The sequence below is a fragment of the Mustela nigripes genome, chromosome 5, assembly GCF_022355385.1.
Source record: "Mustela nigripes isolate SB6536 chromosome 5, MUSNIG.SB6536, whole genome shotgun sequence".
Taxonomy (NCBI): Eukaryota; Metazoa; Chordata; class Mammalia; order Carnivora; family Mustelidae; genus Mustela; species Mustela nigripes.
In genome coordinates this window covers 148575667-148590065 of record NC_081561.1, presented here as the reverse complement: position 1 = coordinate 148590065, position 14399 = coordinate 148575667, and the positions used below count along the sequence as shown (strand labels likewise).

General features: G+C 57.2%; 1 protein-coding gene across 2 annotated transcripts in view; it reads right to left on the bottom strand.

Annotated features, from left to right (window-relative positions):
- The window catches only part of SMOC2 (SPARC related modular calcium binding 2), a 143657-nt gene that overhangs the window by 92779 nt on the left and 36479 nt on the right, over positions 1–14399 (bottom strand). For both annotated transcript variants that reach the window (XM_059399310.1, XM_059399311.1), the window contains exon 2: positions 9739–9910. In XM_059399310.1, coding sequence (XP_059255293.1) covers positions 9739–9910 — 172 coding nt within the window. The remainder of the gene's footprint in view (positions 1–9738; positions 9911–14399) is intronic.

Genomic DNA, 14399 nt, shown 5'->3' with positions numbered 1-14399 from the left:
GAGTCACCCGCCGTGGGTGGAGGCGGGCGGAGGGTCCCCCATGGAAGGACCCAGGCCTGTGCGGTGGGAAGTGGGGTGCTCTCCGCACTCAGCGAGCAGACCTGAGGCTCAGAGACGGCCCCTCTGCTTCTCCGGCTGCAAGGACTTTGCTTCCTCGAAGGTGAAGACGTCCCCCCGTGGGGCCAGCGGCAGACGGCCGTCTGTGGGTCCCAGCGGGGCTGTGAGCTCACCAGCTCCAGGACACACTCCACGGCCAGGTCCAGAAGCCCCTCTAAGATCAGACCCAAGGCCCTGGCCCTCCACCGCGAGGTCTGGAGACCACCTTGGCCAGGAAACCACAGTGGTCCTTGTGTCCGTCATGCTGTCCCAAGGTCTCCAAGCCATACTGAGGCCCTTCCCCACCCCCAACGATGCATGGAAAGTCTGACAATAAGTCAGATAAAAAGTCACACATCTTTAGTGACTCCCTCCACTGCGTCCCATATTTTCAGGCATTTGTACTAACATGACCATAACATATTTCAATGAAAGTTTCTACGTTCCTCCAGCTCCTCAGGGAACCACCTTCTGGGACCCAAGAAGCTCACAAAAAAGGAAGAGTCTGAACACACTGGCATGTATCATCTCTGTGCGGACACCAGGAGTTTGGAGACAGACCCTCAAACCAAACACGGAGATGCGTGCATTGCAAGGGCACGCTGGCTCGGGAGTGAGTCCCCCCGCTGTCCCCACAGCCTGCCACGGCCCGCACATGACCTCCGGGACCAGGAGGGACCGGAGCTCCCGCTGCTCGTGCCGGACGTCTGTGACGGGTGCAGAGGCGTGGACCCCCAGAGCCCCCAGTAGGGCAGGGGCAGCAGCACACCCCCGTGTGTCGTCCACGAGCCCCAGGACACCCACGCCAGCTCACGTTTCCGCTCCTCAGGCCGCCGTATAATGTCGCTCATCTGAGTTTTCAGACTCAAGAAGAATGGCTTTCCCCATTTTTCTCAAGTGTTTCCAGATTTAAATAACAAGTTGTCTAGATCTTAAAGGCCGTCTGGACTCCAAGATCTACTTCTTCAAACGTGTCCACTGGCCAAGATCTTTAGATGGTGACTTTTGATTGCCTGGTACCGGAGACTGCTGGCTCGGACAGCGTGCCTGCCCTCTGGGCAGCCGCTCCAGGGCTCCGGTTGTGGCCACAGCTCCCGCGGCGTCCAGGGGCTGAATATAGACTCTGCCACTCCACACACCCGTCCTGGTCTTCAGGGGGACGTGGGCTGCAGGCTGTACCGTGAGTTACGGGCACACACGCTGCAGAAAACAGCCTTTCATCCAGGCTCCGCGCTCACGTCCTGATCTACAGTCCGGCCTGGCCAGCCCGGGCTCAGCAACATGTGGTTTTAGTGCAGTCTGTGTTTTAGCTGAGGACAAATCATTGCTTTGCTGGACGGCTGTCCTCGTTTTTTAAGTATAACCTGTGGTTTGACTGTCTAAAACGAAAAGCGATATGACTTCCAGCTTGCAAGCTCTCACCAGGGCACAGACAGAATTACAAATCATGTCTAATATTTGGGCTATTGTGGGACATGGGAAAAGAGCATACATTTTCTAGGCAACTCACAGACCTTGTTCCTGGCTTGGACGCCTTCCCTAGAAGACTCTGCACTTAACTGCGGATCGGCTCAGACCGGGGCGGGCGACTCGCACCTCTCACGGGAGATTGAATTCCCCGTGTTGGTCCAGCATGCCGCTGGCTAGGAGGTCGCCGGAGGCATCCTGCGGCACAGAACTGTGGGGCCTGTGTCAGCTGTCCTTCGGAAATGCAGGCTCCGTTTGCCCACACCACCTGCTTGTGCCCCTGACTCTGGATATTCTGAATCAGGGTCTTTACCCCGGAGAGCGGTCAGCGGCCACCAGAGCAATTCCACTGGAATTCACGAGAACACCAGGGATGGTACCGGAATGAGAACATCTCCCTTCCCTTCTCCTTAGTTCGTGATTGGTACATTGCGGTCAGAACACTCCACGCCAGATCGACCCTTTTGGCAAGAGCTCGCCCTAGGTGCCGTGCCGCTTAGTGATCCTGGGCGTGGACCCTCCCCCGTGTCCTCAACATCACTTTAAACCCTTACACGGCTGACGTGTGCCCGCTCAGCTAAGGCAGATGTCCCTCGTTACTGAAGTCCTCGTACCAAGCACAGCGAGGTGAGAGGCGAGACGGGGTGTTTTCCTGGGCGGTGACTCGGGCGGGAGCGTCCACCACAGGGTCCTGACTCGGAGTCGGTGCCGTGTGCCGGGGTGCAGACGGGCCCCGCCGCTGCGTGCTCACGGCCCAGCGCGGGCCCAGCGCAGACAGGGCTGGCCTCAGAGTGGGGGGCCAGACGAGCCGCGAGCGGCTGCCAGACAAAGGAGACTGTCCCGGGGCGGTGGCCGCAGAAGCGCCGGTCCTGTGAGTGACGTGCTTTTATTTGTCCTGGCACCCAGCGAAGGCGGACACGGTTTCAAAGGTTGTAATATTTTATCCACCCGTAATTTTGAAGGCCAGACTCTGAGAAAAAGCAAGGACTCTGTGCTGCAAAGCTCTTTGCCTAAATTTCTCTAAATTTCTCCCTCCCTAATACAGGGGGTTGTGCTGTGATAAAAGCCAGAGGAACGGGCGGGGGGGCCCCTCCACCCTCCGCCGCCAGGCCACACGGACAGCAAGGCCGAGCGCCTGAGGAAAGGAACCGAGTTTCCCTTCTAAATGACTATGATCAGTTTAAGTGCAGAGAGACAGGAACAAATCGTAACAGGGAAAGCTTCAGTCCATAACCGGGGCGGCCCATTAGACATCCTGCGAACTCTCGCAACATCCATGCAGGAAACAACCAACCACAACCATCGGTGCGGGGACATAACCACGAGCGTCCAGGCATCGAAACGGACCCCCGCAAACTGTCACCAAGCCCCTCCATCGGGTCTGAGTGCAGCGTCCCAGGACACACGGCGCGAGGCGGTGCCGACAGGCCCCCAGCGCTGCGGGCGCACGAGCACGCGGAGAATGCAGGCGTTGCTGAAGCACGGGGAAGACACGGTTCACGCGACGTTCCAGAAAGCGCTGGTGCGTTTCTGACCACGCCTTGAACGGGAAGGCAATGACGCTACCTGTCGTCCCGTCGACTTTAGTCCATGAGGAAGGACATTTCTAACATCAGACCTACTAGAACACTGGAAGGGAGTAAAAACGTGATTCGTGTAGGTTTCTGTGAGACGAGCACAGACACAGTGAAAAAGAAGTGCGGCTTACACAGGGCGGGTGGCACCGGCCAGGACCCAGCCTGTAGACGGGACAAAAGAGAGTCACATACACACAGACATGCACACACAGACACACGGCCATGGGCACACGCAGACACAGACATGTGCACCCAGCTACATGTGGGCACACGCTGACACATGTGCACACAGACACAGACACGTGCATTGTGTACATGCATGTGTGCACGTGTGTGTAAGACACACCTACACAGAGACCCATGTGTGCATGCACCTAAATGCACACGCGCACACTGATACACACATGCATACAGCCACGTGCACGTGTGCATACATGTAGGCAAAAATATATTGTGTGATGTGACCATGCACACATGCACACAGATACGCACACATGCACAGCCACATGTACGTGTGCACACATGTTTGTGGAGATGTGTGTGTGAGGTGACCAGGCACACATGCGCACACAGGAGGGACACATGTGCAGACACACACATGTGCACACATGTGTACACGAACACACCAGTGCACACATGCACACATGCACACATGTATACATGCACAGATGCACACAGAGATACTCACGCGTGCGCACACACACACACACACGTGCATCCTACATAGACTTCTTCAGTGGAAATACCTATTCTGTTTAGGAAAGTAGCAGCAGCCTGACCACTGACGTACAGTGACCACTGACGTACAGTGACCGAACCACACCCTGAGGCGGAGGCTTGTCTGGCGGCATCCGGAGCCTTCTGTGATGACGATGCTTTCCTGGGTCCTGGCAATCCCAGGGGCGGCTGTTCTGTCACAGATCCGTGATCACTTTGATTCCAGAAATCTCAGCAGTTCCCACGCCTCCTGGCATTTTACGGTTCTTCTTCCTTTTTTTTCTTCTCTGACTTTTTATTCAATGCCAGCAGTTTGGATGAAAAGAAATCTCCAATTGCCTCAGATCAAAAGAAAAGTATTAATGTGTTCGCTAAGTTTTGAAAATCAAAACCCCACGGATCTAGGACCCTGAGACCCAGGCCTGGCTGACTCAGGAGTCGGACGCTCCACCGACGGAGCCCCGGGGCGCCTCACTCAGTTGTCTTACAATAACCCTGCAGCGAACAACGTCGTTCTAAAGTGACTCTAATATCTGTACCCGTGTCAGCGGAAGCGCCACGTGAACGGGACTTTGAAATCTACAGGCACCTGCACGTTCTTTTTATTCTCACTTTGGATGAAATGGAACCAGCTTTCGTGAGGTGAGTTTTACTTCTACCCGCTTCCCGTCGCACACGTTCTGTGCCACAAGTTTACAGGATGGCATTGGAGCTGAGTGAGAACCCGGCCAGGAGAGTTAGCCGGAGCCGGGAGGCTGGGTCCGGACACACCGAAGCCAGCGAGGAGCTTATCCAGAGGTGCTCTGGCGAGGCCCCACGGCGGGCACAGCCAAGCTGAGTCAGGTTTCCACCAGGAGAGCACGGGCTCCTCTGGCCCGGCTCTGACCCCGCACGGGTGTCCACAGCACGAGCGTTAATCCAGAGGCTTCCCCCGGAAGCTTCCTCGCGGCCTTCCCAGACAGCAGCTGATGGCCGTCGTCTAAGGGAACATGGCAGACGCAGGACCGTTAACTCGGGTGGTAACCGCCACCTCTGCGGCACGCTACCACAGCGGTGCCAGCACAGCTGATCGCTCCTAGATCCTTCTCTGAAGACCAAGGCGTCTGATACTTGAACTTCTTCTTAGATCATTCCTCCTATGTCAGCACAGGTGACGCAGGGGCAAAACTACAATCAAGGCATCCGGATTTTTCTCAGATCGATGTGTCTAGAACCGGGACACACGAACTAGGACGAGGAAGGAGGGGGAGGGCCTACATGCCAGCTTCTCCGTGGAAGCCACCTGGCAGCCGTGGACCTGCTGCTTCCGTGGCGCACGGCCAGTCGCGTCTCTAAGCTCCAGGACAGCTGCGGCAGCTGCGGCGAGCGGACGAGTCCAGCAAGTCCGCCCATCAGTGTCCGCGCACCCGCGTCCCCACCCCTGCTCCCCGCCCCCGCACCCGGCCCTGGCTCTGGTCCCCATCCATGCGCTCTGTGTGGTTTCGAGTCTGCTTCTGGGTTTCTCTCTTTCCTTTGCTCATTTATCTTGTGTCCGGCTTCCCCACATGAGTGAGATCGCACAGTATTTGTCTTTCTCTGACCGACGGATTTCACTCCGCGGAATCCCCTCGAGCTGCATCCGTGTCGCTGCAAACGGCAAGATTCGATTTGTGTCAGAGTACTGTTCTGCCGTGCACGCGCCCAGACACACACACACACACACACGTCTGTGGACACTTGGGCAGCTCCCAGAGTCTGGCTATCATGGACATTGTTACTACGAACATCAGGTGCACATATCCCGTCAAATTAGTGCTTCTGTATTTTGGGGGGTGAACACCCAGGAGTGCGATTGCTGGGCCGTAGGGCAGCTCTGCTTAACTTCCTGAGGACCCTCCGTGCTGCTCCCCAGAGTGGCCGCACCAGCCTCCGTTCCCACCGGCAGTGCGCAAGGGCTCCCCGTTCTCCGCGTGCTCGCCAACACCTGCTGTTTCCTGTCTGGGTGATTTTAGCGGCTCTGACAGTGCGAGGGGGGAGCTCTCCGTGGTTTGATTTCATTTCATTTCCCTGATGATCAACAATGTGGAGCACCTGCTCGTGTGTCGGCCGCTTGTCTTTTTTCGAGAAATGTCTGTTCTTGTCTTCTGCCCATTTTTAACTGGATTATTTGGGGGTTTGGGTGTAAGTTGTACAAGTTCTTTGTACATTTGGGAACTAACCCCTTATTGGACACGTCATTTGCGAATGTCGTCTCCCATTCTGCAAGTTGCCTTTAGTTTTATTGACTGTTTCCTTCACGGCGCAGAAGCTTTTTATTTTGAGGAAATCCCAATCGCTCATTGTAGCTTCTGCTTCCCTCCCCCCAGGAGACAGATCCAGGAAAATGCAAATCATTTTAGTCCCTGGACACCCGTCGGGGCGCCTGTCCTTCCCAGTAAAGTGCGTGAGAACGCCACGGGCAATTTGTGTTGAAAAGTGACGTTGAACAACGCAGGAATGGTGGATCCTGATGCATAGGAGTCCTGGGGTCTAAACATTGCTTCTTCAAAGACTGTTTCATCTTCAAATATCTGGGCTAACTCAGTCTTTGTCGAAGGCACAGGAACATATTTCTAGTGTTGGGGGTTCAGTTTGGGAGGATTTGGGCGTTCTGTTTTCATGGTCCCCGTGAGGGATGAGCTGCCCTCGGGGCCAGGAGACCCTTGTGTCACTTTGCCTCGTGAGGGATGAGCTGTCCAGTCACTACGGGTCTCTGAAACCCACGTGAGAGATCGTCAGAGGAGAGCCGGGGACGGGAGCCTCTGGGGTTCTGGACAGTCTCACACGGGCCATCGTAGAGCAGGGAGGAGGCTGTCCTCAGTCTAGACGATGCCGTCATGACCCGCAAGTTCTTACAGAGGCCCTGGGTGCCATGGAACCAGAAGTCAATCCAGCGCAGGGCGAGGGCCAGGAGGTCACCTTACAGGCGAAGCCCACTCATTCTCATCCCGGTGCCTCTTCAGGGAGCCACTCATAACAAGGAACGCTGGTTTCCCAAGTGTCCCGGCGCAGACCTGCCTCACTTCCCCTCACCACGCCTCCCAGACTCGCTGCCGCCGAAGGTCGTGGCAAACCAGCACCGAGAGATCCGCCAGCACCACGTCTCCAGCACCGAGAGGTCCGCCAGCACCATGTTTCCAGCAACACGTGTTCACTTCCTGTCTCTGAGCCATATTTTGGTGCTTCGCACAATATTTCAGTCCTTTTCATGGTGATGACGTGGGGCGGTCTGTGGTCACGTGCGTTCCCGAAAACTCAGATGAGGGCTGCCACCCTTCAGCACGGACGTCTTCTGTAAGCGAGATATGTGTGTTGTTTTTTTAGATGCGATGCTTGTACACACTTGTAGACTGCAGGGTAGTGTAGACAGAACTCACGCACACACTGGGAAACCAGAGCATTGATCGGCCTCGTTTTGTTGGGGAGCCCAGATGGCGCGTCTCTGCGGCGCACCTGCACCGAGTGACCAGAATCCTGGGACGGCTCGGCGGGTGCTGAGCAGTGATTTCAGAGCCAGACATGGAAGCTGCTTCAGGAATATCGATCATTCGCTTGAGGAACAAAGGTTCCGCGTGTGTCCGGGTCTTCGTCCAGACCATCTGACGTCCTTCATGTCTCTTTTCTCCAAAGGAATCAGAAACAGCACAGTTTGCTGAAACCTAACGGCCGCTGAGAAAACAGGTCTGAGGACCATGCTGAACCCTGGAAACCCAGATGGGTGGGATTTGATGAATCATGTTCTGTTTTCTACAACTGGGGAAGGATATTTAAGGAGAAAGAATCATCTTTCATTTACAAAACTCTTTTTGTAAAGTTATGCGTTGCTTTCTTCCATCATACAACGAGAGGCCGAGTGAGTCGTGGCGGCCCCAGAACCCCGCGTCTGCCTCCACGCGCCCTTTGGAGGTAGTTTTCACTGTGGGAGGCACGTGCGCGTGTATATGTGACTCCGTGACATCATTTCTAATGCCACTGACTTGGATTATCTCACCTTTCATGGCATTCTTCTATGAAAGATATTTCCTATCTGTGCTTTAACATTTTAAAATTATATTTCCCTAATAAAGTAAAACTTAAGTTATAAATCGTATGGGCTTTGTTCACAAAAACTACAGGTCTCTCCTGAGAACGCGCTGCTGTCCGCGGGGCCGGCGCTGGAAGAAGAGCCTTCCTGTGCACCCCGTGGGTGGGCGGTGGCGTCAGACCCCCAGTGTCTTCGGACCCGGGTGCGACCTCCCCCCGGTGTGACCCTCCCCACCGCAGAGCCTTCCTTTCAAGTAAAATCAAATACTTTGTTCATCGCATTTTCATAAACGCAGCAACTTACTGAAACGGAGCTGAAGCCACGTTTCCTGCCGCAGCGGCTGCTCCCTTCACCTCGCGTATTCCTCCGGGGGCAGGTCCGGGGGAGACTCACCGGGGCCAACCTGGCGGATGCCCAGAGCCCGCGTGCCCAGGCCAAGGACCAGCGCAGACGGGAGGGAGGCCGGGGGTGTGGTGCGGCGAGCGGCGCGTCTCCGCACAAGTCAGCGTACGTCCCTTTTCTGCCTCAACTCCCTGGGGCTCCCCACTTCCCGCTAAGTAAGAGCAGAGCCCCCCACCCCCACCCCGCGCTACTCCAGCACTCCTTAGGGTGGTGCCCTCTCGTGTCCCCCGTCCTCGTGTCTCTACTCAGCCTCCCCTGGGGGCCTGGCTTCCTGCATGAAAAGGAGACGCACCTTCTGTGCGGTTCCCGCTCGGGCAGCAGCACCCAACCACAGGGTAGGAAAGGGGCTCAGTGGGCAGTGCTCTGCTGGCCCCGCACGGAGAGGGCGTTCCCAGTGTCTCTGGCCAGAGGGTCTCCCACGCACTACAGCTCACACTAGGGCCCCTCCGGGGCTTTTAAATGCTCAGGGTCTAAAACACTTGGACTCTGAACAAAGCACGATGGTGGAAAGAAAGCCTCGTGAGCACGTGAGCGCCGGTATGGGCAACACCCAGGTACTAGAACCCGCGGGTGGTGCCTGCGGACAGGATCCGGCCCGGGCGAGCCCCAGCCCCAGTGTGGGCGCCGGTGCTGGTCACGATGGGAGCCTGGTTCTGCAGGCCGAGCTCTCCCGTGGGGCCGAGGAGGGGGCTCTGCGGGAGCAGGCAGGGTGCCGACTTAGTCACGTGCAGAAATGGCCGGGACGTGTTCCCCTCGGGTACCGCGATTGTCTCGGGAAGGAAGGACGAGCAGGTGATTCAGAACGGGGCCAGGCTTGGAGCCAGGAGCCGAGACCCGGCCCGCGGTGGCCGAGGAAGTTCCACCTCGCTGAGGGCCTGCTGGGCCCACGCGGACACGGAGCAGAACCTCATCTCAGAGGCGGCTCTACTCTGGTCTTTTCTCTTAGCTAACAGGAAAAGGAAGGTCAATCCCTTTCTGAACGCAACCGTTTGTGCCGGAAATGTCAGCGTATGTTGCCGAGTCAAACCCTTCATTAACATAGGAAGGATTTCGGTGTTTGTGCTGGTTACACTGAAATCTGATTCTTGAATCAGGACAATCAGAAATTACACGTGAAACGTCCGTGGGAAGGGAACTCACGGACAGCGGGCGCAGGCTGTGTGGGTCCCGCGAGCTGGCAGGAGAAACGAGGTGCGGTGAACCGAGGACGGTCCCCGGGGACGGTCAGAGCAGCCGGTGTCCTGGTCAAGTACCCCAAGGAAAGAGCATTAAACAGCTTCAAAAATGCCTCTGCTCCCGGGACTCACAGAAATTCCTCTTCCTATACACCACGAGAAAGTCCCACAAACTGAAAACCTTTCAGCGTTTGCTTATAAAAATTAGCAAGAGGAGAAAACAACGTGCGTGGCCGTCCGTGCTACCGGCCGCCCCGCTTACCTCTGCAGCTTCCTCGGTGCGCGATCTCCAGCTGAGGGTCTCTGCACTTGGCGCGCTGGAACTCGCAGCGGGACAGGAAGGTCCTGCCGTCCGACGCGCACAGGGGCTTCTGTAAGGAGCCCCCGCAGTCCAGGGCGCAGTCCTTGTCTTTATCTTGATCGACTCGCAGGAACTTGGGGGAGGGAAAAAACAAGAAGCCAGACAAACGTAAAGAGGCGTCCCGCAGAGTCGCAGAAAGCAGAAGTCTGCCCAGGCCACACACGGCGGCGGAGTGAGGCCCAGAGCGCAGCGGTGGTCCCTGAAGCCCCGAGCCCTGGGCCGCCAAACCCTCAAGCCGGCCGCGCTAAAGGGTGCACACAGCTCGGACGTGCAGGAATTCTGCTTGATCCTCAACGCTCGTGCTCTCGGTCGTGACTTCGCTGGCGAGAACCCTCCCACACGCGCCGCATCTTGCCGCCCCCCTGGAGGTTGCTCCTGTGAGTCAAGAGGGGCCCGGGTGGCAGGTAACCCCTTCTCGGGTCTTGCTGGAGCTAGCTGGCCGTCTCTACATAAACACCAGGCCAGGGAGGCCGCGGATGGCCGTGACACGGCCGGCAGCCCCACACACGTACGCACACCCCCCAGCCTTACGTGGCCGATGGCGGGGCCTGCCCTCACCCAGGACTGCAGGCATCCGCGAGCGCAGGACCGCGTGAGGGAGCCCCCAGGACCGTCCACAGCCCCTCTGCAGCCACCGTGCTCCCGTCGCCCGCTCCAGGGTCCCTGTGCTTGCCCTGGTGCTCTGGTACCCTGACATGACCCTGCAGGGCCAGCCGTGTCTCCCGGGGCCCATCTGCCCCTCCCCCGCCCTCGGAGGACATTTCCAGTCCGACCTGTCTGTCCCCCATCTCTCGGGCAGAGCAGCGAGCAGGAAGGCGGCACTCGGGAAGGCTCTGTACATGGAATAAACAGAATCTCCACCTGCCTTTTGCACCCTGGTGTACCCCCTGCCCCACAGGGTTTTCTCTGACTTCTGGAGCACTAGCAGTTCGCTAAGCGAAAACAAGGAAGGAGAAAATAGGAAACTGAGAGATGTGGCTATTTTTTTTTTAAATTTTACTTATTTATTTGAGACAGAGAAAGCAAAGCCACGGGAGTAGCAGGGTCAGAGGGAGAAGCAGACTCCCTTCTGAGCAGTGGCCCGACGTGGGGCTCGCCCCCAGGATCCCATGTTCGCGACCTGAACCGAAGGCAGAGGCTTCACCGACAGAGCCCCCCGGTGCCCAGAGCTGTGGCTATGACCGCGTGCTGCGTGGGGGCGGCTGGCCCCTGAGTACTGTGTGCACTGAACGGGTTTATTTGGCCTCGTTTGTCCCAGCGGGATTTATGGAGGTAAAGGGTCTCGTCCACTTGTTCCCTCTTCAGGACGAGAAAAAAAGGAAATTCTCAAATTTTAGATACTTCATTGCTCTTTCTTGTTTTTTTGTTTTTGTTTCATTTTTCTGATTTTTTGTTTGTTTTATTTCATGTTCTCAGTGCTCCAAGATTCCTTGTCTACGCGCCACGCCTGGTGCCCTGTGCGGTCCACGCCCCTCAATACCTCGTTCTTTGAAAGGTGCCGTGCTTTCCCGGGAGGCTCTGGGGTCCTCGCCGGCTCTGCTCCAGAGTGACCCAGAGCTGACTCGGAGACAGACGTGGAGGGAGGGAGGACCCGAGCAGGGGTGGACCCCACAGGGAGTCCGGGCAGGGCCTGGCGCCCCCGGTCGGGTCCTGGGAGGGAAGGGCCGAGCGCACCGGGGCCAGGAAGGTGCCGCTCAGACGTCCCAGAGCAGCAGCGGGCGCTGGGGAAGGTGGTCCTGTTCTCGCTGTCCGGATGAAGGCTCCAGCCGGGGACAGGTGCCGGGGGCAGAAGGCAGCGGGGTCTTCCCGGGGGGCCTGGGGCCACGGCGGGGACGCACTGTTGTAACTTGCTCGGGCTCACTCAGCAGAGAGACGTGTGGAGACAGATCGCTGCTTTCTCACGTTGTGTGGAACGTTGTTCTTTTATTCAAAAATGGGCAAGGCAAGCCCACGCGATCTTTTGACAGAATTCTGTCTCCATGGAGTTTTACGGCCCAGTTTTTTTCTCTTTGCCCAAATGTGCTCGAACTTTCCAGCTCGGAGGTGCACCCCGGGGCTGCCGAGTTCCGGGGACGTGCTGACACCCCACAGCAGGGAAACTAGGGGAGCGCATCCACGGAAACGCGGCCTCCAGTTCCCCGGAGCTTCTCTGCGCGCCTCGCTGCTCCCGCAAAGCTCCTCTCACATGCACAGCCGGGCCCTGCAGGGCAGCGTCATGCAAACGAGAGACACAGAGACAGACAGGGGACAGACAGGGGTACAGAGAGACAGAAATGGGAGACAGAGAGACATTCAGAGACAAAGACAGACAGAGAGAGCAGAGACAGAGAGAGAAAAATCGAGAAAGAAACAGAGAAAGACAGAAACACAAACGGATAGACAGAGACTAACAGAGACAGACGGAGCCGGGAGACAGAGCACAGGTGAACCGAGCGCCCACCGGACCGGCCCTGCCCGAAGGCCACACCGGTCCCTAAGTCCGGCCTGGAAGGGGGGTCTATTCACGTCTCCTGAAACCCCAGATCCCTTGCGGTAAGACACTGAAGTCATCCTTTTCCCGAAGGAGAGAGATGGCGTCTACATCGCACAATAGAGGAAAAAAGGCTCAGGGTTCTGGCGTTGGGAATTGGACCATAATCCCTGATAATTTAATGGTGCGGAACCAACAGGGGCGCATTCCTTCATCAGAAAGAAGAGAACACACTCGACACACGTCGCTCCCCTTCCCACCGCTGACCACAGTCACTTCCGAGGCAGATGGTGTGCGGAGGACAGTGAGCTCTTACCTGGGCTGTTTGTTCTTTGACACACAAACCCCATTAGAGGAAAATAAAACAGCCCTCTTTTAAAGAATTCACTGCTTATTAAAAGAACTTGGTAGAGGGTCTTCAAACTAGTTAAGATAAAAGGTAATTTGCCAAATTTAGAAAGAAATCAGACACCGACGGACACGAAGCGAGACCTCAGAGTGCCGGGGGTCCCCGTGTCTGTGTCTTGACAACGTGGCGCTGTGCCCACGTACAAGGAGAGGCGGGAGGAAGTCACGGAGGGCGCCCGCGCGACCCTGCACGGGGCAGAGGTAGTAGGTCCGGGGCTAATGCATCAGAAACATGGTCTGTACTTCGCTTAGTACAACGCGAGGGTGTCAGCCGGAGGAAAGTTAGAACCAAACCCAAACACTGAAGAAACGGGTTAAACTATTTACGTATCCATGTGGGTGGACTTTCCCTCCATGACACTGATTTAAGGCTTTTTTTTTTTTTTTCACTGTTTATGCTACGGGATAACACCAAGAAATACGTAGTTCCGCGGCGAGAACTTTCTAAATCAGAGCCCACTGGAAAGTAAGTACGGCTTCGAAGTGCATTTGCGGAATCTGCAGAGGAGACTCACCCTGGGGGCCGGGGAACAGACGCACGGTGAGGGCATCGGGGAGGGCACACACCCGCCCGGGCACAGGAGGGAAGGATCTTGAAAGCTACCAAAGGACGGGCATGAGCACGAGCGGTCACGAGCACGAGCCCGGGAAGGAGTTCCTGCCTTCGCAGTAAGCCAGAGAACCGGGATCGGCGGGGCCAAGGGAGAACCTGTCCTGTCTACAACCCGCCCCAAAGGGTAAAGTGGAGCCAGTAGGACACTTGCCCCAGGGCGCTTCTCCCAGCAAGACTGCCTTTGCGATCACCCCTCACGTGCTGGAAGCAGTACGAGCCGAGCCGAGTCAGACCAGCTTCAGCGGAACTTAGTGGATAATTACTGAGGGACTGTTCTCCACCGTTCTCATCTCCAGGGCAGCGGGATTCAGAGGAGGGCCTGCCTGCTGAGATTAAGGGGGCAGCAAACCTGGAACCACGAGTGATCACCAGGTCGCCGGGACACCCCATGATCACCGGGTCAAGAGAACGTAGCAGGTTTTTCAACGAACATGCGGGAAACAAATTAAGGTCCATCCCTTCTCTCCGGGTCAATGCTGAGGGGCTGCCTGTGACAGGAGGACCCACCAGAGGGGCTGACAGGTGACGGAAGGGGTAACATGGGGGCCAGAGCAGTGCCTCTGAGTGCCAACCCCAGGAGGAGTGTCCACTTTCAGTGGGGAACCAAGAAAGACCTCTCAGGGCTTGAAAGCCTCCAGGGGAAACACAGTCCCAACAGCCTGGATGAGACGTTCCGGGACGCAGTTTCCGGATGCCTCTCTGGTCAGTGAGGACATGGAAAGAGTGCCGGCTCACAGAGGTGAAAGCAGGAGCCTAGAAACCGTCATTCTCCTCTTTATTGGCCGTGCCGCCTTCACACCGGCATGCACGCGAGACTCCCTGCGAGTGTTTCTGTAGACCGCTGGCTGGCCGCTGGTCCCTGACCCGCTGTGTCCCGGGACTCTGCTGGCTCCTCTGGGGACACCTCCTTCCGCCGGCAGGTTTCGGCTCCAGCCCACGCGGGGGACGGGCGGGTGCCGGGTCGGCTCCAGCCCACGCGGGGGACGGGCGGGGGCCGGGTCGGCTCCAGCCCACGCGGGGGACGGGCGGGTGCCGGGTCGGCTCCAGCCCACGCGGGGGACGGGCGGGTGC